At 40.5% G+C, this 26,012-nt stretch overlaps 2 protein-coding genes across 5 annotated transcripts in view; one reads left to right on the forward strand and one right to left on the reverse strand.

The window, feature by feature from the left end:
- Window positions 1-8,074: 8,074 nt before the first annotated feature.
- LOC137656958 (uncharacterized) lies at window positions 8,075-12,998 on the reverse strand. Its single transcript, XM_068391316.1, has 6 exons — window positions 12,920-12,998; window positions 11,153-11,227; window positions 10,053-10,199; window positions 9,742-9,834; window positions 9,237-9,390; window positions 8,075-8,485 (listed from the first exon to the last, which is right to left on the reverse strand). Exons 2-6 carry the CDS (start codon window positions 11,219-11,221, stop codon window positions 8,328-8,330), a joined length of 621 nt encoding a protein of 206 aa, XP_068247417.1. The 5' UTR covers window positions 11,222-11,227; window positions 12,920-12,998; the 3' UTR covers window positions 8,075-8,327.
- Window positions 12,999-16,487: 3,489 nt separating this feature from the next.
- LOC137657596 (transcription activator GAGA-like) overlaps window positions 16,488-26,012 on the forward strand; it is a 75,539-nt gene continuing 66,014 nt past the window's right edge. For all 4 annotated transcript variants that reach the window (XM_068391948.1, XM_068391949.1, XM_068391950.1 and 1 more), the window contains exon 1: window positions 16,488-16,617. The gene's annotated coding sequence lies outside the window, so the exon portion shown is untranslated. The remainder of the gene's footprint in view (window positions 16,618-26,012) is intronic.

Below are 26,012 nucleotides of genomic sequence, written 5' to 3' on the forward strand. Positions count from 1 at the left end.
TTTATGCTTTGCTCTCATAGAGAACTTCAAGGTGTTGTGTCTTGTAGTGGAAGATGAATATCATTGAAGGGTACATACTCTCAAAGATCACACACTTGTGACTGAGGGTCCCTTGCTTGTGATTGCCTTGCTTTCATGTTTTGTGATCCTGTAGGGTGTTCACTTGCAGGTGTAGCCTCGCTTCTCGTGAGGTTCACGCTCTCTGCTATAGCATACATCTACTGAAAGGCTTGCTTGTTGGTAGCGCTGTTTAACCTTGGGTGCCTCATGGAGGTTTGTAATGAGATCTCTCGGAGAGATACAGGAGTGCTCTTTTCTGGTTTAGAAGCCAAAAAAATAGAACGCTCAACTGGGTTATAGCTCAAAAAGCTGCCAGAGGAATACGCAACGAATTTGGAAACAAAGTTTTTGTAATAGGAGTCAGAGTTCAAGGGAGATGATGAGGACAATGGCGTACTAGGTAACGTCTCATCTGAAATTCAGAGCAAGCTCAATGTCCGTGATTTCCAAAACTGAAGACATGGGCTTGCCCTCAAGGGGAGGTATCCCTGTTTTTCTAAGGGAAGTAGGAGGAGTCACTGTCTTGGAAGCTTGCCCTCTGAAGAGTTAACCAAAGAAGGTGGGGAGTGACGAGTATCGGTAGTTGGGAACTCACCGACTTTTCAACCTTCATGGAAAATTATTGTTATTACAAGCTAAGCTACAACCCTAGTTGAAAAAGTAGAAGTTCCATCGATCCAACTACCTGATTAGGAAAACCATTTCACAACTTGGTCACAGCGGGAATAAAACTTCCAGAATACTCCCCGATGTTGAAGAAGGCATGAGTATTAGGATTAACTGCATACCTATTAAAATGAACAGAATAGTATAGTCCTGGAAGATCTGAATGCAAAGAATGGGATTCAGCAGCTGAAAACCAGATAGGTGAATAATACTAGTGTCGAAACAATTCAGAATTAAAGAATTTAATAATAATAATAATAATAATAATGTTTATTGGACAAAAAATATTTACATTCAAAGATTTACAAAAAGAAAAAAAGACTCAGTCCAAGCCCATGTGGAGCAGAGCTCTTCGGGCAATAATACAACTAAAATAATATCATCAATTAAGTAAAAAAAAAAAAAATAAAGTAAATATGGATATAGGTATACAAAATGTACGCATACATATACATAATCATATGTATACAAATAGATACATATAAATGAGAATCTTAGCCTAAAACAAATGGAAATGCAAATTTATATGATAAAGAAGGATGGTATATGAAAGCTAATGGTATATACATTGAAAAATTGTAGATATTAAGCAAAAAACTCAGTAAAAAAACTAGTTTTACAAATAAAAAATATTCTAAACAATGAAACATACTTGCGTTGTGGTTAGGTAGGCAAGTATAAATATTTATTAATAAAGCTTAATACCCAGATAACAGGAGATTTGTATATGATTTCTTAAAAGATCGAAACGCTAAGCAGTGCCTTTAGATAAGCGGGCAGAGTATTCCAAAGTTTAATACCTTGGTATAGATACGATTGCTCGCATCTATTAATAATGATAATGTTTATTGGACAAAAACATATTTACATACAAAATATTTACAAAAAAAGACTCGGTCCAAGCCCATGTGGAGCAGAGCTCTTCGGGCAATAATACAATTAAAATATCATCAATTAAAAAAAATTATAAAAAGTAAATATTGATATAGATAAACTAAATGTACACATACATATACACAAGTATATACATATGCATACATATACACATAGGCTACATATACATACACATATACACATATAAGTGAGATTTTTAGCCTAAAAATAAATGGAAATGTATATTCATATAATAAAGAAGGGCGGAATAATAAACAGTGCAAATTTTGAATTTAAACATTGATATGGTAGAAATGCTAGAATTGCAAATGTATACAAGCAATAAACAATATAAGAATTAAGAACATTATAGTGTGCATTAATAGTTAGGTCATGAAGAAATGTCTATTAAAAAACTTAGTACACAGATAATAACAGATTAGTATATGATTTTTTAAAAGATCGAATGCTAAGCAATGTCTAAGATAAGCAGGCAGAGTATTCCATTGTTTAACTCCCTGATAAAGATAAAACTGTTCACATTTCTTTACACGTACGAAGGGAAGAGTTAAGTTAGAGTCTCGTGTTCCATATTGGTGTGCTGATTATACCTGAATTATTTTTTGTCTAATGGATGGTTATTTATGCAGCGAAAGTGTTTGAAACATCAAATTCATTAAGGAGAGTTTGTAGGTGTCCAACTTCAGAATCGAGAGAGACCGGAATAGAGGTGATGTATGAGCTAAATAATCACTAGAAGTTAATATTCTCACCAGTTTTTTTTTTTTTTTTGCATAACGATTAGCGGTTACAGGACGTTTCTACTGCAACTCCCCCACGCTGTAATGCAGTAATTTAGATGAGATATCAAAGAGTGGTAGAGTTGTTTTAATATATATAGCGGGAAATAATCCTTTAGCCTATATATGATACCTGTAACTTTGGAAATTTTATTGCCTATCATATCCACATGCTTACTGAAGGTTAATTTATTGTCAAACATTACTCCTAAAAATTTTACGCTGGACTTCTGGTCAAGAGTGTGATTTCCTATTGCAACTCTTATGTTACCGGGAACTTTGCGCAAAGAAAATATTATGAAATATGTTTTTCTCTCATTTAGGGTCAATTTATTCGATAGTAACCAATTTTTAACATTATTTAAGTTAGCAGTTAAAGAATTACAAAGAGAATAAATATTTTTATGACAAAGATGGAGCGTGGTGTCATCGGCAAAAAGTATGGAGTTTAATCTGCCAACTGAACGAGGCAAATCATTAATATAGATGAGGAAAAATAACGGTCCTAAGACTGATCCCTGAGGAACACCTATTTTGACATCCATAATCTCTGAAAGATGACCATCGAGCGTGACAAATTGTTTTCGATTTGTTAGGTAGGATTGGAGTAAGAGTAGTGCATTGCCTCGTATACCATAATGTTCCAGCTTTTGAAGTAATATATCATGAGACACAGTATCAAAGGCTTTGCTCAAATCCAAAAAAACCGCACCAAGGTATTCATTTTTATTCATTGCATTATAGATATTTTCAAGAAGGTCTTGAACGGCATCACTAGTACTTACGCCTCGTAAGAAACCATACTGACACGTAGAGAAGATGTTACAACTATTGAAGAAAGAGTAAAGTCGACTATACAATAGTTTTTCAAATATTTTATTCAACAAAGGAAGGCAGCTAATTAGTCTATAGTTATTAACATCTGATATGTCACCAGATTTGTGTAACACAGTCACACAAGCAATTTTCAAAATGTCAGGATAAATACCAGCATCTAAACAACGGTTGAATAGCATAGATATAGGAAAGGCAAGTAGGTTAGCATTGTTTTTATATAATCTTGTAGGAGGAGAATGAATATTTGCTTTTTTGTTTTACAGTTTTTTTATAATGTTCATCACTTCCAATGGAGATGAAGGGCTAAAAAAAATAGACTGCTGATTTGAGGGAGGCAAATAGGTACGGAAATCTAAGTTAATATTTTGAGGTAAAGCATCCCTTAGAGTAACGCCTATTGTAGAGAAATGAAGATTAAAAGCATTTGCAATTTGTTTAGTGTTAGTAATGGTTTCCCTGTTTCGAATCAGTTTTCTGAGTGAGCTACTCTTTTTTTTCTGCCCAGCCTTAGTGACGAGTTGATTAAGTCCCAAGTTTTTTGGCATCTCTACGGAATTGGTCAAAAGTACTCTCAAAATAGTTTTTCTTTGCCTTGCGTGTTAATGTACATAATAGATTACAATAGTTGTTGTACTGTTGGCTACTATAATTACCCAATTTCATTCTTCGGTACAGATTATGTTTAATATTAATTGATTTAAGAAGTCCTTTGGAAATCCACCTATTCATTAGTCTTTTAACACTAACAAATTTTGTTTTTAGGGGAAAACACTCATTGAAGAAACTGTCAATCTTGTCACTGAAAGAGGATACACCTACGTGAGGATTTAAGGAGGCGTGACCATATTCGGCTGACCAGTCTCTACCCCGGAGTAGTTCTGTAAATTTTCTATCATTAATTTGGCTCATGTCTCTAAATTGAATTCTTATTTTGTCATTCATGCTGCTTAGTGCAGGCAATAAAAGGCTACAGAAAATTGGGAAATGATCAGTGATATCAGTTAAAAATATCCCAGAGTTACTAACGAGGTTATTATTGGCCCAAATGTGATCAATACAGGAAAGAGAGTCATTTGACCCGATCCTGGTAGGCCTAGTTATTGATGGTCGGTATTCGAAGGACCACATTGTGTTGATCAGTCTCCGTGTGGTCTCGCTTTCCCCTTCCCTCATTAGGCAGATGTTAAAATCCCCTGTGACAACAGTATTCCCAGAAGAGATACCTGGACTTCTTAGTACCGCCTCTAGCGAGTTGAAAAACATATTTTCGTCACCTCCTGGACGCCTGTATATACCTAAGATAATAGTAGAATGAGAGGAATTGGGAACAGAAACTGTTGCCCCGGCACTTTCAAAATTATCTGTAGATATGCTTAACTCATCGAGAGGTTTAAACAAAAGTGAATCTTTAACAAAAATGCTCACACCACCACCCCTCCGGCCCTCACGATAATTATGAAAAGCATTATACCCTGGAAGTGAATTCATGCAATGTGTTTCTTGCTTAGCCCAAGTTTCAGTTAGCACTATAATGTCAAATTCATGATTGCAATTTTTCAAATAACCAATAAATTCGTCGTGATTTTTCTTAAAACTTCTAATGTTAAGGCTTATTAGCGAAAGGCATTGACGCATATGATCAGGGAGAGAATCATTAAAAGTATCAATGGTATAATATTTACAGGAAAATAGATCGACTGTATTCACAAAATCTACAAAGTTCTCATCAGGATCAGCATGATTGACAGGATTAGCATTCATAAAATTAACAAAATTTATAAATGGGAAATATTAAATAATATGAACAGATAATTAGAAGGGAATTGAAATTAAACTTTAGGCTTATAATAATGAAATATTTACGACTGTATAAAATGAGAATCATTATGAAAGACAGAGAAAAAAAATAAGTAAAAACTGCTATTGTGAAAGGATACAAATAATAAATTTATGATAATGGTGATGAATGTAATATAAATAATTTAAGGCAATCTAAATAATTAAAAGAATATTTAATTAAGTAATACGAAGAAAACAATTTAAAATTCGAATCAAAAGAATCAAATAAATGGAAAAACTAATGAGTTGACTAATAAGCAGCTGCAAAATAATGTACAGAACTCATTTTGAAATTCACTCAGGGGCACTAAGGCCAGTACTATTATAAAACAGGTCCAGGTCCTTGCGGGTTCGGATGGCGAAGGTGTTACCCGATCGAGATGTTTTAACTCTGATGACACCATCACGCGTATGCAAGAAGAGACCGTTCAGTTGTTGTCTTTTCACTTGCCGAAGTTCGTAGTAAAGGCTATCGCGTTTCCGAGTCAGAGATTCGTTTATGAAAAGTCCTTTTGCAGTATCATTTTTATGTTGCAAACAGGAATGTCTCATGTCTGACTTTACAGCCCGTGACATCACTTTCAGCAAAATGTTGTTGCTAAGTGGTGACACATCGATTCCTCTCTTGCCAATCCTTCTTCCTTCAAGGATGTAGTGGTCGGGAAATTTCTTCTGTAAGCACTTCTCTAAGAGATCCCGGCCAAATCTCCTTGTATCTTCATTCGGCTGGGGAGCAGGCAAAGCAGGACCAGACAGAACCAGATCATTGCAGATCATTTGGGCCTCGGTCTCGTCTATCTTCTCCTCGAGAACTTCCATCTCCTTTGTTAAGTTAGGTCTGGACTCCAATGACGCAACTCTATTCGTGAGATCGGCAATAATTTTGTCTTTTTCACTTAAAATTCTCTCAACTTCTTCCTGGTGGTGACGAAGTTTATCCTCAAACGCAGCAGTCACCCTTTCCTCGATGGTAGCAATTGTGTTCTTCAAATCACTAACCTGGTATATGAGGTCTTAAATTTGAACTGAAAGGGAGGATTTAAGATCCTAAACATTTCAGAATAAATTTATCACTAAAATTCTCAAAAGACTAACAATAAGCCAATTTCTGTGCAGTTTGAGTATGACACAAACTGTTTCACAAAAGTAAACCTGCTATCAAGAATCAGACCTAAAACTTTAAAAGTTATGCAGTTAAAGAAAAATTGTCAATGCTGAGATCCGAATGTCGAGGAGCCAGTGTCCTCGACCTACCTGCCATCATACTTTGACTAGTTAGGGTTCAACTGCATGCCCCATAATTTACACCATGCACTAATTTTAGGTCTTTATTAAAGAATTCAACGCCCATGTTTACATTAAGGAGATGGAATTGATGCAAATAGAGTAGCACCATATGCATATGCAACAAATTTGTTTTCTATGGCAACTTGGCAACCCACGTATCATGTGTGTGTAGCATGCAGAATAATGGGGCAAGGATACTACCCTGAGGAACACCAGGTACCACATTCTTATACCCGTTATGGTGCCCATTAACAACTCTTGGATCTCTTTTTTCCCCTGGACACGCGGAAGACAGTGCATACTAACATTACGCCTGTTCCTTCTTAAGGTTGTGGGCGCTCAGCATAAACAATAAACGATAATACTATGAAACCTATCAAACGTTCAAAATAACAAAGTATCCTTCTTCTTCAGTGAAGAAAACTTACGCATTTCGATACCGTTTTCTTCTACTTGTAGGAGGGACTATTATAATACGCTCTCCGAAGACCTGACAAGCAGGCGTATCATACATGCTCATGTGCTGTGAGACATGTTACTCACTAACACAAGAATCCTGTGAGATGAGTGCTCTCGTTCAAGAAATTTATCCCTATTTCAAGGACTTCAGTCGTCGTCGATTCCGGGAACAAGCGTCCCACAGTTAATGACAAGTGAACATTTTCAGGCCACCTATACAGTGTCATGAACATGTCTGTGCAGTCCGACGGCTAGAATCATAGTGAAGGAGGCTCAGAAGCACAATAACTACAAGAAAAAATCTAGCTTAAGTAGGCTCTAGTCCAACAGATCGCCAGACAGGGAAGTTTCCAATAGGCTACCACAACCTAATATACTAAATAATGTAATTTCTATAATTTTTCCAATCATTTTTATCCCCTTTCTATTTATACAATGGTGCAAGTATTCCTCTCACCTGTTAAAATAGGCCCACATCATCCAGACATATTTTACAAAACATGATCAGTTACTTAACTATACGATCACCATCGTAATTAACAGACTCTCACTTGCAGTTCTACCACTACTCACCTCCTAATTGCCTAATTGCTTTCATCCTCAAATCTACCAGTACACTTTCTCACAAACTATTTTTCTCTCATCTTATTCTGTTGTTCCTTGTCTATTCTCCTGTGGTCTAACAAATTTTTCTCTTCTCTCATGGAAATGCTTGTCAAAAATATCCCTTTTCTTCTAAATGTATATGTATATATATGTATATATATATATATATATATATATATATATATATATATATATATATATATATATATATATATAATATATATATATATATATATATATATATATGTATGTATGTATATATATATATATATATATATATATATATATATATATATATATATATATATATATATATATATATATATATATATATATATATATATATATATGTATCGTTTTTAAACCGATTTGGACAGGGCCAGCCTTTAAGGTAAAGAATTGTAGCTGCCAATGAAAATATATTGGATGACGTTTAATCTGTTTAAAATTTTAAACTTTAAAGTATCCCTTGTTTTTATTACCCATAGGTTAACTCTCAGTGAAACACTCGTTTTGACTTAAATTTTATTAGAGATCAGAAACATAATGTACATGATATATGTAAAACATGCATGCATAATTTCCTATTACTACAGTGCCAGTTTTGAAGGCAGTTTATAAATGTGACGTAAAATGCATGAATTAGATTGATTTTCTCTTAGTAGTGTGAATTCTTCCATTTTTATAATATAATGTTAATTGTAACAATAATAATGAGTGTGCCAAATATGTCTATATGTTATAGCAAATTCGTAGGAGATTATAATTTTATATAAAGAACTTTTTGAAGACAACTCGATGAGAGCTAGTAGAGATTAAATTGATGGAGTTAAATTTTTCATTGAAACTTGTTTTAATCTTAAATCAATCTATCTCTCAATCGCAAATGTATTATTTTTCTCACCCGAAGAAAAACAAGAAAATGGTTGTTCCAGTTGGAATTGTTATGGTTACAGTAATACATTTGAAAAAGAAGAAGAAGAAGAAGCATTTCGTAAAGTAAACTGAGACCCGGTTCTCCTGTTCCATAACTTCAACGCTGGTGTCTATGGCATCATCTGTAGATAAGAAACAGTGGTGATCAAATAGGGCGATAAAAATTCCATTGAAATTTCTATAAACAGACTGAACTAAGCCATTATAATTGTGTTAGAGAATGCAAAGTAAAGGCAGATGACTAGGGACCTCTCAGAAAGTTTTCTATATATGGTAATCTATATTTGGCTAAATCTAACGGAGGCCCTTTACGTCAACAGGCGTAGGAGGAGATGATGATGATATCTGGTATGGGTATACGTTTCGCACTCCCCAAGAGACATTAGTTCACCAAACTTATAACTGGGCTCTACGAGGCACTAGAAGAGTTGGAAGACCCAGGCCTACATGGCTGAGGATTATGAAGTTTGAAGTAGGAGATGATGAATGGAGAAATGTTGATTTAGAAGCTAAAGATAGAGACGACTAGCGAAATCTAATCGAGGCCCTTTGCCTCAATAGATGTGGGAGGAGATGATGATGATACTGTATCTGGTTTATGGACATTCTCTGGTTGATAACTCGCTTTTATTATAATTAAGGAAGGGGAAAGCTTTAATAATAAAAAGAACAGCTATTTCTTACATAAAAAATCCCGTTTTCTTCGAAAATGATACTTATTTTCACGGCAAATAAATACTTAGTGAAGTATATATATCTATATCCGTTGATAATGGGGTTGCCCCAGTGTGAACCCAGGGTTTGGGTGGGGAAAGCATACTGGAATAACTGTATATATATCCACCCGTAAATATAATTTTACCGATAACTCACCTGCCATTTCATCTCCGGGTTTGACAAGCTTGTAAATGGGAAAGTCACCACAGAAATTAAGGATTCTCTCCCCAGCCCACTCTTCCACGTCCTCGGCAGAAATGGCCAAGACTTTTTCTTCGCCCAAGGGTTTTTGGGGACCCGAAATTGACAGCTGCAAAGATCAAATAAGAGATTGGCAGAAGTTGAGAAAACATTGATTCCGTAGTATATAGTTGAACCATTGCATGCATATTAGTTACTTTTATGCAAAATACATTGATTGGTTGGTTTATTTTATTCAGGTCTCCATTCAATCGATTTTTTTTTTAATATAAAATTATTGATTTACCAGTGTTTGGTCATTAACAGGTTACTAATAAAAGAAAATCATATATACGTAAGATGAATTGTGTCATATTGGTTTTGGTTTACTCAAAGAAGGGAAGAGGAAAAAAAACATTATTGAAGAGATTTTCAAGCAATTTAGGCCTAAAACGCATGGAAGGTCGACATCAACGCCTACCTCTTCAATTTTTTTCACGGCCTCTTCGATGGTACTGTTAAGTTGTCGAATGAAGCAGTTCTCTTCGTCATTGACTCGACTGGCCGCAAATCCCTAGAAGAAGAATGTATATAAGCAATGATGGACAAGAAGAAAGAATGATATATAATGGTAAAAAAAAGGTTATTTGTACATTGAAAAACAATTTTATTAAAACAAACGATATTCAAACCTTGCAACTTAATATTAACTAGCGAATAATATCTTTGACAAACAGAAATAATATTGTAGGAAGGGTCTTTTCAGCTAAAGTGGAAACTATTGGCTCCTACCGTTTCATAATCCTCGAAGGTCTCAACATCCGCCAGATTTCCCTGCTCCAGCATATGGTACCTAATAACCTGGTCCGCTAGAAGAACGTGAACGTCCATAGTGGCTTTGCCATCGACGGATGGTTCATCGTAGGTCAGGGTCAAAACCTTGGGAAGAGATGGTTGATAAAAGTTAACTATTATATTAGAAGCAGTTGGCAAGTGATTCTCAACGACTTCTCCCAAGAGCTATGCATAATTAGGTTTCTTATGCCACAACAAGACAGTCATTTACAGTGTTTAGTTCGTTTACTATCAATTGATGTGTGTGCATTATTGGAAACGTCCCTGTCTGGCGATCATCTGGACGGGTTCAAGTGACGCTCAAGCTCGATAGTTTCTTGTAGTGTCTGTAACCTCACCATCCATGTGAGATAAGAACAGGAGGTTTGTGGGAGTCTATGTGTCTACCTACTGAATCATCAGCAGCCATTGCGTGGTCCTCTCTGGTTCCAGCTTAAGTGGAGAGAGGCTTGGGCACTGATCATATGTGTATATGGTTAGTCTCTAGGGGAATAATCCGGTCTCTAAGGCATTGTCACCATCCCTTGCCTGTGTCATTCATGAGCGGCCTCTAAATCTACAACTGTTTATCGTGCATGCTGGTAAAACTTGGTAATGTATCATAAATGTCTGCTGATATTCTTACAACTGATGTTATAGCTATTCCCATAAAGGAATGTATGGATGAGTATGCTTACCAGAACGCCAATTAAATTTCTTCTAAATAATCCATGATTGTATACAAAACATATGTATAAATGCATTCAAACAACTACAGTGTATGTATATATATATATATATGTATATGTATATATATATATATATATATATGTATATATATATATATATATATACATATATATATATATATATATATAAGCATAAATGATACTTAGAATACATATTTTCCACGTTAGATCAACCATTATATTGCATTTGGCATCCATACAAGTTGACTATTCTTATTTTATAAAACTCTATGATAACACATTACTCTCTCTCTCTCTCTCTCTCTCTCTCTCTCTCTCTCTTGAAATAAATAATAATTATACAATTACCTTCTCTCCATCCGGGACAGTATTGGCTAACGCACAGCCGGACAGTAATAGGAGCAACCAGGCGTGCATCTTGTCCTAGCAAAAATTAAGGGGATAAAAATTGATATATGTATCGTATCTTCTAATAAGAATGATAAGGAGAGTGGAAAAAATTAATATATGCTTTAAACATGTGATCAAGTTGTGGAATGATCTTTCTTATTGGGTAGTTGTATCAGTAGAATTTCAAAAGTTCAAACTTGCAGCAAATGTTTTTATGTTGAACAGGCTGATATAAATCTTTTTATAGTCTATATATGAGTTATCTGTTTTAATGTTGTTAATGTATTTTAAGATATTTTATTTTAATTTTTCATCACTTCTTATATCGTTTTATTTGTTTCCTTATTTCCATTCCTCAACGGGATATTTTCCATGTTGGAGCCCTTGTGCCTAGAGCATTCTGCTTTTCCAACTAGGGTTGTAGCTTGGCTAATAATAATAATAATAATAATAATAATAATAATAATAATAATAATAATAATAATAATAATAATAATAATAATAATAATAATGAAAATAATACATTTGAGTATTTTTCCTAGTACATTACAGCCATGAATAGAATGGTGAAAGAATATGGATACTATTCCAGAAGTTTTATTCCAGCTCTAACCAGCTTGTGGAATGGTCTTGCTAATGCTACAGAAGTTCAGAAGTTGGAGCGTGCTTCAAATATTTTCAATCTTTTCTTTCTCCATTATAAGGCTCAATATTATATAAGATGGAGTAGTTGTTGATGATTCTGCGATAAACATCCAAGATAGATTTCGTCTTTTAAACTTGCCGTGCTTATTTTTTTTCTTTCCGTGTAGATTAATTTAAGATCCAATTGAATTAAGAGTTGGAAGACACAGGCCTACAATGCTGAGGACTATGAAGTGCGAGGTATGAGATGATGAATGGAGAAGTATTGAATTAAAAGCTCAAGATAGGGACGACTGGCGAAATATAACCGAGGCCCTTTGCGTCAATAGGCATAGGAGGAGATGATGATGGTTGTTGTTATTATTATTATTATCAATAGCTAAGCAGCAACCCCTAGCTAGTTGTAAAAGTAGGATGCTATAAGCACAAGGGTTCTAACAGGTAAAATAGCCCAGTGAGAAAAGGAAATAATTAAACAAATAGAATAATGTGCCAGAGTTTACCCTCAAGCAAAAGAACTATGGCTCAAGACAGTGGAAGAATATGGCACTACCCAAGACTAAAGAACTATGGTTTGATTTTGGAATGTCCTTCTCCTAGAGCTGTTTATCATAGCTAAAGTCTCTTCTACACTTAACAAGTGGAAAGTAGCTATAAAAATAGATTTAAATGTAACCCCTGAAACTGCAATGAAAAAAATCTGAAGACAAAAAATTCTTGCTCGCTTTCCACTAACACCGTACTTAAATTTTTCCTCACTTTAGAAATTCACGTATGACTCAACTTTGATGTCACTTGAAATGAGAGACAAATATATATTTAAAAAAAAAAACATATACCGCACGTTATTTTGAATCTCTAGTGGATAATAATTGTACTTCCAAGACCTGGCAACTGTTTAAATCTATGTGTATAACAGCGTTATTATTGATAATCTATAATCCCTATAACCACTAACAACTTTTATAAAAAGAAGACTAAAAGCATGATAACAAGAGGGTAAAACAAAGTTTCTCATTCCTTCAACTTACAAGTAGTTAAATTCACTGAAAGATTATTTCAAGTCTTATTTCTACTTACAAACGTCAGTGGGGTCGAAGTTCTACGAAAGGCCCGGTTAAAGGAAGGTTACAACCTCTTTATATAGTCATCTTTTAGACTCGTAGGCACATCTGTTAAATTTGCTGACGTTGCTACACTACCAGATAATAGCTGACACGGCTAAGATTTCGTAGATACTCGAGTAGCTATGAACAGTCGATTTCACTTGCTTATAGGCCCAGCTGTTACTCATTATAAACGGTAAATTAACTTTGGAGATATTGAAACGAAATAGTTATGGTATCTATTCGCCTGGAAGATTATCCAATGCGCTAATGCTTCGTTCGGAGTTTCGATACACTGTATAACCCTTTTTCTATAAGGAAAATATGTGATTTGAATGAGTAATTACCGTTTGAAACATTACTTTTTCTATAAAAAATGGAAGGATTACCTACGTCATAGATCCAGAGAGAGAGAGAGAGAGAGAGAGAGAGAGAGAGAGAGAGAGGAATTTATCACATTTGCCTTCGGCAATGTATACATAAAAAAGAAATCGCGACTTGAAAATTTAGTAGGTATGCATTTCAACTGAATGTGACCTTGGAAAATAAAATGAGAGAGAGAGAGAGAGAGAGAGAGAGAGAGAGAGAGAGAGAGAGAGAGAGAGATAAAGTATTTATCATATTTATCTTCAGCAATGTATAACATAAAAAGAAATCATGACTTGAAAAACTCTGAACAAATCATGGAAGGGCACATTGCAATTTTTTAATAGTAGACAAGGATTGAAAAAGAGTGGTTATTATTATTATTATTATTATTATTATTATTATTATTATATTGTTATTATTATTATTATTATTATTATTATTATTATTATTATTATTATTATTATTATTATTATTATTATTATTATTGTTCTACAACCTTAGTTGGAAAGAATATATTAAGCCCATGGGAGGTCCCCCAAATAAGAATAGTTAATTGTGGGCTTCCAAAATTAGTTAAGACGATGATAGAGAGAGAGAGAGAGAGAGAGAGAGAGAGAGAGAGAGAGAGATAGATAGATAGAAAGATAGATAGATGTTTTTACATTTTTTTTCAGTCAGGGGATAGCCTTGAATATTCAATATTGTTGAGCCTTGCTTTTAGGCATTTATAATATCCTCTTATGAATGATTTTTACACACACACGCACACACACACACACACACACACAGAGAGAGAGAGAGAGAGAGAGAGAGAAAATCTTCTTATGAATGATTTTGAGAGAGAGAGAGAGAGAGAGAGAGAGAGAGAGCATAGTACTGAAATTACAAATCAGTAAACAAATGCAAAATAAAGATTATGCATATTGAAAAAAACAAAGTCAGAGAGAGAGAGAGAGAGAGAGAGAGAGAGAGAGAAAGAGAGAGAGAGCATAGTACTGAAATTACAAATCAGTAAACAAATGCAAAATAAAGATTATGCATATTGAAAAAAAACAAAGTCAGAGAGAGAGAGAGAGAGAGAGAGAGAGAGAGAGAGTCAAAGTCAAAGTCAAAAACCTTTATTCCATTATAAAATGGTTATTCTGTTACATAACAATATACATTATTTACATAAAATTCACAATAATTGGATTGTAAAAATTTAGGATATATATACATTCAAGTAAAATTTTAAAAATATTGCTTAAGTTTCTTTTTGAATAAATCAGAACTAACATTTATACATTTTCTTATTTCCAGAGGTAGTTTATTCCAGCAAGCTGGGCCCCTTATTGCCATTGAGCGTGAACCCAAATCAGTTCGATAGCTGTCTACAAATAGATTTTCATTCTGTCTGGTTAATGCATTCCTACAATTACCAACTGTAGGAAATGTGTATAGCCAGTTGGGATATTCTTTTCTCAAACTTTTAAAAACAAAAACACAAACATCGTACATACACTTTTCTTTTAATTTCATCCACTTTAATTGCTGGAGGGTTGGGGTGATGTGATCGTGTTTTTTCACCCCAATAACGGCTACTCTACCAGCAAAGTTTTGGATTTTTTTGAACTTTTTCCCATGTGCATATCATTAGTAGACCCCCATATCTTAATACAGTAGTTTATTACACTCAAGACAGACTTTCCACAATAAAAGCTCGAGTAGTATCATCAAAGAAATCTTTTACTCTACTTAAATACATTAGAATGCCACTAACTTTTCTACTCAGCTCGTCAATGTGAGTACTGAATGTCATGTACCTGTCCATGTGTAGACCTAGATTTTTCACATGTTGACTTATCTTTACTTCATCACCATCGCATTTTATTATAATGTCATTTGGAATTTTGCTAATATACTGTGAGCTACCCACAAACATGCACTGTGTTTTAGTGGCATTTAATAATAGCCCTTTTCTTAGAAAATATTTCTTAATTTTGAGCAATATTAGTTCAGCCCTTTTTATCAAGCCATCTAAATTTTCTATTTGATCAGCCAAAAGAACTTGGGTGTCATCAGCGTATTGAATTAGCAAGCAGTTTTTTATGTATTTAATCATGTTATCAACGTAGACTAAAAACAGAATTGGACCTAGGACAGATCCCTGTGGGACTCCAAATTCAACCTTTTCAATGCAAGAATTTACGTCTCCTAATCTAACTACCTGACTTCTATCCTTCAAGTAATCCTGAAACCAGAACGTATCAATGTAATGTTCCTTAAGAGATTTACACAATTCATCATGGTTGACACTATCAAATGCCTTTGATAGGTCACATAAAATTAATATGGAAACTTTTTTTTCTATCAATATTTTTATAAATTTCATCTGTTAACTTCATCAAAGCTGTTTCTGTTGATAAACCTTTACGGAATCCATGCTGAGTGTTAAAAATCAAATTATTTTTTTCTAAATGTTCCATTAACTGATTACATACAATCTTTTCTATTACATTCGATATTACGGGAAGGATAGAAACAGGTCTATAATTACCAGGGTCGTCCTTGTCTCCTTTCTTGTGAAGAGGGTCTACGAGGGGTTGTTTCCAAATAGAAGGATATTTCCCAGTTACAATCGATGTATTTATGATAACCGTGATATAATATGCAATAACTGTAAGGGAATCTTTTAGAAAACTAGTAGGAATACCATCAGTTCCGTAAGCATTACTATTATTCAAACTCTTAACTGTTAATATTATTGTTTCTACTGTAACTGGTTGCGGTCTAAACAATCTTATATTATTGCCAAAATTATTTTGAGTGTTTCTAATATCTTCATTTTTGTACTTTTGTAGAATTTCCTGCGTTTTATCATAAGTTATTTTTCCTACATTAGCAAAGTATTGGTTAAATTGATCTGCTCTAGCTTTTGGGTTGTCGTATTCAATCTTTCTATTTGTTTTAGTAGATACAATATTATTCATAATTTTCCATGTCTCTTTGCGAGATTTACTTTTCTTGATCTTGTCTTTGTTATAATAAACTTTGGCAGTACGTAGGGAGAGAAAGAAAGAAAGAATCTTCTTATACTGTAAATGATTTTGAGAGAGAGAGAGAGAGAGAGAGAGAGAGAGAGAGAGAGAGAGAGGAGAGAGAGAGAGAGAGAGAGAGAGAGAGAGAGAGAGAATATCTGCTGAAAAGATATTAAAAATAACGCAATCTAAGTATTATTTCACATTTATTGCAAACATCACACAGACATCTAATGTAAACAAACTGCAGATAACGCACAAAATCGTCTGGCACTTTTATCATAAGGTATCTTCTTCAATTTTGATATGATTTACTGTATTTATTTAGCTTATTAGAGATACAAATAGATATTCAATAGACTGTTATAGCCTACAAATTTAAACATTAATTGTTTTCAAGCCGGATTGTTTTGGTGAATTGTCCAATCCATGGCTTATTAGGATGTGGTAATACAGTTATGTCAATACTTGGATGTGTCAAAGGTCAAAATGTATAGTCTTGAATTATATGGTAGATATTCACCCGTTCACCAATATTATGAAATATCAAAACCCCACGTTCTGTAACATATAACTTACAGTTGGATACTGTTAAACACCAAAATAATTACCTCCATTTCAGCTAACCAATTTGATGTTGACCTTAATTACAGTATCGTGAATTGGGAAATTTTTGGTGGTAAAATAATACTTAATGTTTAACAGGTGCATTGGTAAAATGATACTGATTTTTAGAATGGTGTATTGGGAAAGTAATATTGATTTAAGCAAATTAGGTGTAGGCAGGCCATAGTAGGTGTATGGTAGCGTAGGTTTTAGTATTAGTAAGGGAAATATGATATAATCCCATTTTTTCCTGTAAGCCATTGATAACTTTGTACTTGAAATGTAAATTATATACTGTATATGAGGTATATTTTTAATAAAAAATTTTGGCTTGATTTTGAGAAGCATGTCATACAGCTTCGTTTGAAAAGTTGGCCCAAAGTTCAAATTGGGGAAACTGGTTTCCGAATGATAGAAGACAAAAAAGTCTACCCTGGGGTGATACAGCCTTTCGGTCTTGGGGATTAGCACTCCTGGAAGATCCCCAACTTAACCTAACTTAGGATGTTGGGTCACCTTCCCCTGGGGTTGGGGGACAGTCCGAGACATTTGCGACGAATCACAACATTATTGCCTAAGGAATTTTTTATCACTGGCTAGCTGTAGTATTTTAAGATGTGAACGCATATGCCCACAATCAAAACATACAGTTATTGTAGCGATCACTCTTCCGCTGGTAGTTTGTCTACCTTCTTTGTGGGCAGAGCTTGTCAATATTTGCTCTTCTCTTTATGATAAACCAAAAAGGGAATAAAGGATCCCAACCCCTGGGTTTCCTGATTGGGGTCTTTGTATGTCAGCGCCCAGTTCCTCCTGCCTGCATAGAAAATGTGAATTTTCTTCCCATTTTATAGTCTGTTTTTTCTGCATAACCTTTACACAAGAAGAACTCCTAACCTAAACTCCTCCCCCCCACCTAACCTACAAGTCGTTTCCTTACCCAATGGGTGGGGGACAACGTCCTCCTGCAACCCCCCTTACACTGCCATATTCTTAGCCAGCCTCCTACACACATACAGATGGCTGCTATCATACATACAACCCCCTTGATCTAACAGGGCATTCAAATTGTAGTTTGTTCCGTAACCGAAATACAAACCACGCTATTTACAAAGGGTATTACTTTTAGCGTAGCTGAAATGGCGAGCCATTAGAATTTAACGAGGGTGTATTACCCCCGCGCTAGTTAGCGGGGGGGTAGGGGAGTGGTAGCTAGCTACCCCTCCTCCCCCTCACACACAGGTGAATACCCACTTTCACTTTTGGCTCGGACTGTGACAGACGTCTCTGTCTTGGTCCTCGCTTGGCAGCCATGGTCTGTTTTGTCTTTACTTAATCGCTTACTTTTCTTTTACTCAATATATATGTAAACATGTTTTCATGTTTGTATATATATTTGAGTATAGAAATAAGTAAGTTTCCTTTTCAGATGTGTGTGTGTAGTGTACGATATCTACGTGGAGGCCTCGGCAGTTAGGCCACCACGGCCTAATTTTATGGGTTGCGATCGAGTTTGACTTCGGTCTTTCTCTCTCTCTCTCTCTCTTGAGGTCGTTCACCCTTTTACTATGTTTTACTACGCCCTTGTAGCTTCCTTCCCGTGTGGGTGGGGTTGCTACGCCGTACATTTTGTCTCAATTAGTTTATGAATCTAATTGTAGTTGTTAATTTTTCAGCTTGTAGAACGATTCCTTTCGGGGTTTTTCGTTTTTTTCTTTAGTGTTCATTCATTTTTAAATTACATAATTACATAGTTACATAATTATAATTGTTATAATTCTGTTTTGGTTACAGCTCTCCTTCCGCGAGTGTAAGTGGTTGTGAGGGCACGTGCCTATTGTGTAATTCTTGTTCCTTTTCCTCGGGATTCCTCTTCGGAGCCTTCCCGGGGGAATGAATGTGTACTAATATTATTTGTTTTATTTTTTACAGTTACCGATCTAGTTCGTTTCTGTAATATAGCAACGGTGTGAGCTGTCTGGTTGAGTCCTGGGGATTCGGCTGTTGCTGCCTCCCCCTTGTATTGTCGTCAGGGGCGTGTCTCCTACTGGTAGTACTCCCGTGTCGACGGACAGCTCTCCAGTTCATTTTAGAACAGTCAGGAGGCTTGCCTCCTTGGGCGGATAACTTTCCTTCCGAGGGAAGTTTTTTCCTGTCCAGGCTTGAGCTTTTCCTCTTTTGGGGGGTTCTTCTCTTGCCTTTTTTTCGTGCGACTATGCTCTTGGTGCTGAGCGGTCGCACCTGCAGTTTCGCTCAAGGGGCTGGGCAACTGCAGGATCTCCTCTTCGGAGGATTGCCCCTTTTAGGTCACTGGCTGACCAGTCTCTTCCACGAAGTGTTTCTCTTTCGTTCGCGAGAGAGTACACTCATAGAGACTCCTCTTCGGAGGTTTCTTCTGTTGCTGTTGCTGTTGGCCTCCCTCGCCGTCAGGCCCTCCGTCCGCCTCGTCGTAAGGGCCTCTCATCTCCCTATAAGGGTGCTTGAGGCGCCTTTTTGAATCTCCGTTTGCAGCCTACAACTTCTTTTTCTCGATCTTCCGTCTTGGTGCAGATGGACAGCAGTCTAATCTCGTCTTCCGACGGGCAACGGTCTTCCCGACGGACAGCGGTCTTCCGACGGACATCAGTCTCCCGGCGGACAACGATCTCTTCGGGGCAAAGGGTTGCCCCCACGGGGGTTCTTCCCTTGCGTGTCAGGGTTTCCCTGCGCGACCTTCTGTTCGTCAGCGCTCTCCTGTTCGTCAGCGCTTTCAAGATGATCTTCCCTGCAGTTCCTGTTACGTGCCCTGTGCGCCCACGTTCGCCCTCGCGATCTAGAACTTAGGTTCAGGTCGGGGTCAAGGACTCTTCTTCTTGCGCGGGCTTCCACGCGTAGCCTTCTGCTCGTCAGCGATCATCAGCTCGTCAGCGATCATCAGCTCGTCAGCGATCATCAGCTCGTCAGCGATCATCAGCTCGCCAGCGATCGTCAGCTCGTCAGCGATCATCAGCTCGCCAGCGATCGTCAGCTCGTCAGCGATCATCAGCTCGCCAGCGATCTCCGGATCGCCCACGTGTGTTACAGCTGGCACGCCAACGTTCTCCAACACTTCTGAAGGAACATGGTTCGCCAGCTACTAGCTCAACTGCGGATGCTGATCGCCATCGCGCGACCCTCAACTGCAGATGCTGATCGCCATCGCGCGACCCTCAACTGCGGATGCTGATCGCCATCGCGCGACCCTCAACTGCGGATGCTGATCGCCATCGCGCGACCCTCAACTGCGGATGCTGATCGCCATCGCGCGACCCTCAACTGCGGATGCTGATCGCCATCGCGCGACCCTCAACTGCGGATGCTGATCGCCATCGCGCGACCCTCAACTGCGGATGCTGATCGCCATCGCGCGACCCTCAACTGCGGATGCTGATCGCCATCGCGCGACCCTCAACTGCGGATGCTGATCGCCATCGCGCGACCCTCAACTGCGGATGCTGATCGCCATCGCGCGACCCTCAACTGCGGATGCTGATCGCCATCGCGCGACCCTCAACTGCGGATGCTGATCGCCATCGCACAACCCTGAACGATTGCCCGCTTCGCATGCTGCTCCTCATCGCACAACCCTGAACGATCGCCCTCTTGCGGATGCTGATCACCATCGCACCCTTTCACGCGATCATTCACCTGCGCATGCTGCTCGCCATCGCACAACCCTGAACGATTGCCCGCTTCGCATGCTGCTCCTCATCGCACAACCCTGAACGATCGCCCTCTTGCGGATGCTGATCACCATCGCACCCTTTCACGCGATCATTCACCTGCGCATGCTGCTCGCCATCGCACAACCCTGAACGATTGCCCGCTTCGCATGCTGCTCCTCATCGCACAACCCTGAACGATCGCCCTCTTGCGGATGCTGATCACCATCGCACCCTTTCACGCGATCATTCACCTGCGCATGCTGCTCGCCATCGCACAACCCTGAACGATTGCCCGCTTCGCATGCTGCTCCTCATCGCACAACCCTGAACGATCGCCCTCTTGCGGATGCTGATCACCATCGCACTCTATCACGCGATCATTCACCTACACATGCTGCTCGCCATCGCTTACCGCCAGCGATCTTCTTCACCTACGCGGCAGCACGATCCCTCGCCGTCACGCCCATTCGCTGCGCGCCCGCGCGATCGCTCGCCTGCGCGCCCGCGCGATCGCTCGCCTGCGCGCCCGCGCGATCGCTCGCCTGCGCGCCCTCGCGACCGCTCGCCTGCGCGCCCTCACGACCGCTCGCCTGCGCGCCCGCGCGACCACTCGCCTGTGCGCCCGCGCGACCACTCGCCTTTGCGCGACCGTTCGCCCTCGCGCGACCATAGTTCGCGGCGAATTCCACAGCCGGTGGTAGCAGCAGGGACGCGTGCTCCTAGGCGGCACTCGGGATCACCTCCATCCAAGCACAGGTTGGTAGTGCAGGACGAAGACAGGTCAGTACAGCATTCTTCCCACCTTCTTTTCAGGCAGGAACCGTCGTGTCCTCTCCAAAGGATCGCCCGATCCCTTTCACCTTAGCGAGGATTTCGGACTCTGTGTCCTTGGAGCAGCAGACATGGTTTGATCCGCTGGCACGGGCGTTAATGAGGTTTATGAAACCAGCACTCACCGGCCAGGGTAACAAACCAGCGGCTGTCTCTCCTACGCTGAAGAGAAAGAGAGGAGTGGACTTCGTGGTGACTTCCCCCAGGGCGAAGTTGGTTCCCAAGAGGTCGGTCTCGAGGGTCCCCTCTCCTGCACGAGTACTCTCTCCTTCTCCCGCCCTGGAAGGATTTTTGGCGGGGGGGCTTTCCGTTGAAGATTTCTCCATCGGACAAGGGGTGACTGCTTACCTCTTCCTCTGGGAGCTTACCAGGTTCTTTCCCTCCTCGGTTACGGCCCGAGGTTTGGTTCAAGGAAGCTACAGGAAGATCAAGGGTACTTTCCTCCTCTCGAGCTCAGGCACCTTGGCCTTTCGTCGTTAAGTATCTACTTGCGGACAAGCTCGATGTTGTACCATCTGGACGCACTGACTGAAGGCTTCCTTCGGGTGTCTCATCTGTGGAGGTCAACGACCTCAGACACCCTTCCATCCTTGAGAAGAGTTTTGTCTTTGCCCAAGGACAGAGACTTAAACATCTGCTGTGCGGAGTAAATCGACTTCCGGTTTCACTCCTCCAAGGCGCTTTCTTCCAGACTCTGCAGGGCTCCAGCTCCCTTTTCTTTCAACCACGTCGGCCTAAGTTATCGGCTACGACAACTGGGACAAGGTGTCCAATTGCAGTTTCCTCCTGTCAGGAACAGATGGCACGGAAGACTCCCCCGGGGGGGCATAGTCCTAAAAGGATTTCACGAACTCTAGGATTGCAGGTTTTTTCGCTGGGAGGATGCTTAAGGTTACTCATCCGAATGACAGCTTCCCGATGCCCATTCCCGCACAATCTCTGTGAGTAGCCAAGGATATCGCGCCTGCCGTCTCTGTCAGCGAATTCAGTGTCTCTGAACCTCTATGCCATAGCATCAGCAGAGTTGCCCGGTTGGGCAGAATGATCCATACCTTAGGCGAAGGTCTTCCTTAGGATCATCGACGGCTTCACCCCCGGCCCCCTCAGTCGATCCTTTCTTGTAAGGAAGGATCTGAGAGGGGACGTCCATAGTCGACCTCTCAGCCCTGATCAAGTTTGTCGAACAAACTTCGGCCAGCGTAGACCAGCAGAATCGATCAGACTGGTAACGAGGCGACAGGACTCCTTTAACCCTGGATCGGAAGGACGGGTACTTTCAGTTTCCATTCCATCCATCTTCCAGGGTGCTCGTCGAATTCAGCCTAAACTGCAAGTATTCCTGCTTATGATGCAGTGTGGCTATCCCGCCGTGGCATAGCAGGTTTGTTTCCCCAGAGAACTCTCCCTGCCTTCCTCTTGGCCGCTCAGGTGCAGACTTCCGCCTCCTCTGCTGTTTGGAGGGCTGGTCAACTCCGGTAGGCTCGGGTTTCGACCTGATTCAGCGCCGGGAAAAGCTTCCGAATGCTGACCATGAGTGTGGGCTCATGGTATTTTGCTTGGAGCCTTCTCTTCCTCTGCCTCAACATCTGGAGTATCTGGCCATGATATTGAGTCAACCGCCTTACCACGTTGGAAACCCCGCTTCTCGTCCGTCCAGCGAGGTTAAGCAACGTCGGTACTTGGATGGGTGACCACCTGGGGACGCCAGATTCTGTTACCACATCCTCCGAGCCTTCCTTTCGGTTCACCGTGGCAAGACTGAGGAGAGTCGCAGTACCTGTTCTCAGTCAAGCAGAGTTTTCAGCCCTACCTTGGAACGTTTCCTAGTTCTTCTTTCCTCATTGACCCGTTTATAGTCCGAACGGTCGCCTCAGGATAAGTTCCATGTGGGGCGATCCAAGTTCCGGTGGCTTCAGGCAATGTTTAACCGGACTCCCTGGCCCTATGGGACCAGCGGAACTATTAAACCTGCAATGGGTGTTGACCTATGGAGCCTCTTGATGGTAGTGGATATTCTCGTCCTTTCCCCACATTCTTGATGCGGTTCTCGGACTCGTCAAAGGAAAGGGGGGGGGGGGCATGTTCCGGTCCAGGCCTATGGTCAAGACCTGAAGGATACCTCTCCATCATTCAGGCAGGCTTAAGGGCCTTAGTCTGGCCCCTCTTCAGATCCTACCGCTCCTGCCAAGTCGCCCCGTTGCGTGTCGACTTCATGCTAACCAGCAGGGGACGCATTTTCACACCTTCACATCTTGCAGTAGAGATATCGGGATGATTGAGATTCTCTCAATTCCACCATCGGCTCTCTCATTCCAGGCAGGGGAATGTTTCTCTCAGACTATCCGAGCAGAGCCTCATAGAGAGAGTGTACCTAGGGGTCTTTGACCTTGGGTAACCAGCAAGTGCTGGTCTGGGGGACCTGATCGCGACAGCTTGGAACCTCAAGCTTCCGCTAGTTTTCCCCCCAGTCTCAGACCCCGAGACTCTGGCAAGATGCATTCCGGTGATGGTGGGACAACTTCGACGCCTGCGTCTTCCCTCCTTTTTGTCTGCGGACAATGGGTCTCAACAAAACCAGGTTGTCTGTCAACCTTTCAATGGGAGAGCTCCACTGGGACTATGTGCAGAACGGTTTCTGGACCCTCTGCTTCCCCTGACGGAACTCCCGGGAGAGCTTCTCCCACGGCGCAGACTACTCAAGCAACCACACTGCGACATCTCTCCCGAACCGGGGCGTCGCTTCGGCTTCATGCCTGGAGACACTACGCTTCCTCCTCTAGAAGAGACAACCCGCTACAGTCGCGGTACGGAGGTCGCGTCATCTGCGATAGTCATCCACAGGGGTCTCCCAGGCAAAGTGAAGAGTCTAAGGTGGTTGGTGCCGTGGGAGATATACTTCTTCCCGTGAGGCCTCTTCTCCAGCAATAACGGTCTTATTGCCTTTCGGCGGGAGGAAACTCCTTTCCGCTCTTGGCAATGAAGCCTGTCGCTCAGCCTTTCCCTGACCTTCAGGCTTAAAGGAATAACTTTTTCCTGCCCGCTGGATCTATCCTCGCTCATGCGAAGCTACGATCGTCCCTGCCCTAGTCGGAGGAAGACCTCCAACTTGGAGCATGGCTCGGACTTTTAGTCCTTTAAGAGATCTTCTCAAGACCCTTTTACGACAGGCCTCGGATTGTATTCCGCCCTGGGTCTTCTGCTCACTCTGGCCACGGCCAGTGTGTGAGCAATCTTCTTGGTCTCTTACTACTCCCCCCCTTTCTAAGGAAGAGGGGAAGGCAACATTCAGGCTCGCTCCTGAGTTGTTGGCTAGACTCAGAATCTGAGGGTCCCGACCCTTCGGTCCGATTCATTCAAGATTTTGAGTCTCCATTCTGTGTCTGATGTCCCAAGACCTTCTCTTTCTTGCCAGTACAGGAATCGAGAGGTTAGCGCTGGGAACAGCTGCAGTTTGGCCTCAGTTGCAGCCGATTTGGGAACACAAGGAGGACATGGGGGGAGAGTCACCAGTATACCTCTTCAGCCCGGACTCAAGGACAGTCATCTCGACCTGTCTTCAGACCCTCCCCCGTCACGTCGCCCTACAGCACGATGTTGGATACATCGCAACGTCCCTCGCCTTCGAGTAATACTACTCTGTGACGCAGGTGCTACAAGCTGGAGTCTGGAAGCGTCTGATGACCTTCGCAGCCCGCTTCCTGCAGGGCGTGACCCACAGGAGTCTCGATACGTTTTCTATCGCTCTGTGGTGGCTACACAACAGCTGGTCTAACCTCAGGCTCCTTTTTGGACAGGTAGCAGAAGGTTGAGGGCATTGTTATCAGGTTTTAGTCTGCATGAACGAAAGAAGTATGTCTGGCCCTTACTTCTTTCTTCATCATCCCCTCTACGGGGAAGCAGCATCCTGGTCTCTGCATAGCTGACCTCGAACCTCTGCAGGTAAACCATGCTTCCTTGTGTTCCGAGTATTGAGTCAATACTGTCGCGTCCCCCATACCCTGACGAGGTGGTATTGGGAACGTCTTAACCCAGAGTTCCTTCTGGAACTCCAGGTCAACTGCCTAAGACGGGTCACACTTCTTCCTTCACACACAAGCTTACGTAGGCCACATGGTTCCTTGCGGTGCAAGGAACTTGTGAGGTGCAGGGACTCCTTTTCTCGAGTGCGACTCACTCGGATTCTGAGTCCCCGGGTAAAGCCAAAGCCAGTATGGCTGGGGACTTTCCACCCTTCCTAAGGGATAAGTCACCCTTTGTAAATAGCGTGGTTTGTATTTCGGTTACGGAACAAATGACAAATTCGAAGATAATTTGTATTTTTCCTAACCATACAAACCTTAGCTATTTACACATATTTGCCCGCCAGCCCTGTCCCCCAAGACAAGTCCTACCTCTAAGTGAAAGTGAGTATTCACCTGTGTGTGAGGGGGAGGAGGGGTAGCTAGCTACCACTCCCCTACCCCCCCCGCTAACTAGCGCGGGGGGTAATACACCCTCGTTAAATTCTAATGGCTCGCCATTTCAGCTACGCTAAAAGTAATACCCTTTGTAAATAGCTAAG

This window comes from Palaemon carinicauda, chromosome 18, assembly GCF_036898095.1.
Source record: "Palaemon carinicauda isolate YSFRI2023 chromosome 18, ASM3689809v2, whole genome shotgun sequence".
NCBI lineage: Eukaryota > Metazoa > Arthropoda > Malacostraca > Decapoda > Palaemonidae > Palaemon > Palaemon carinicauda.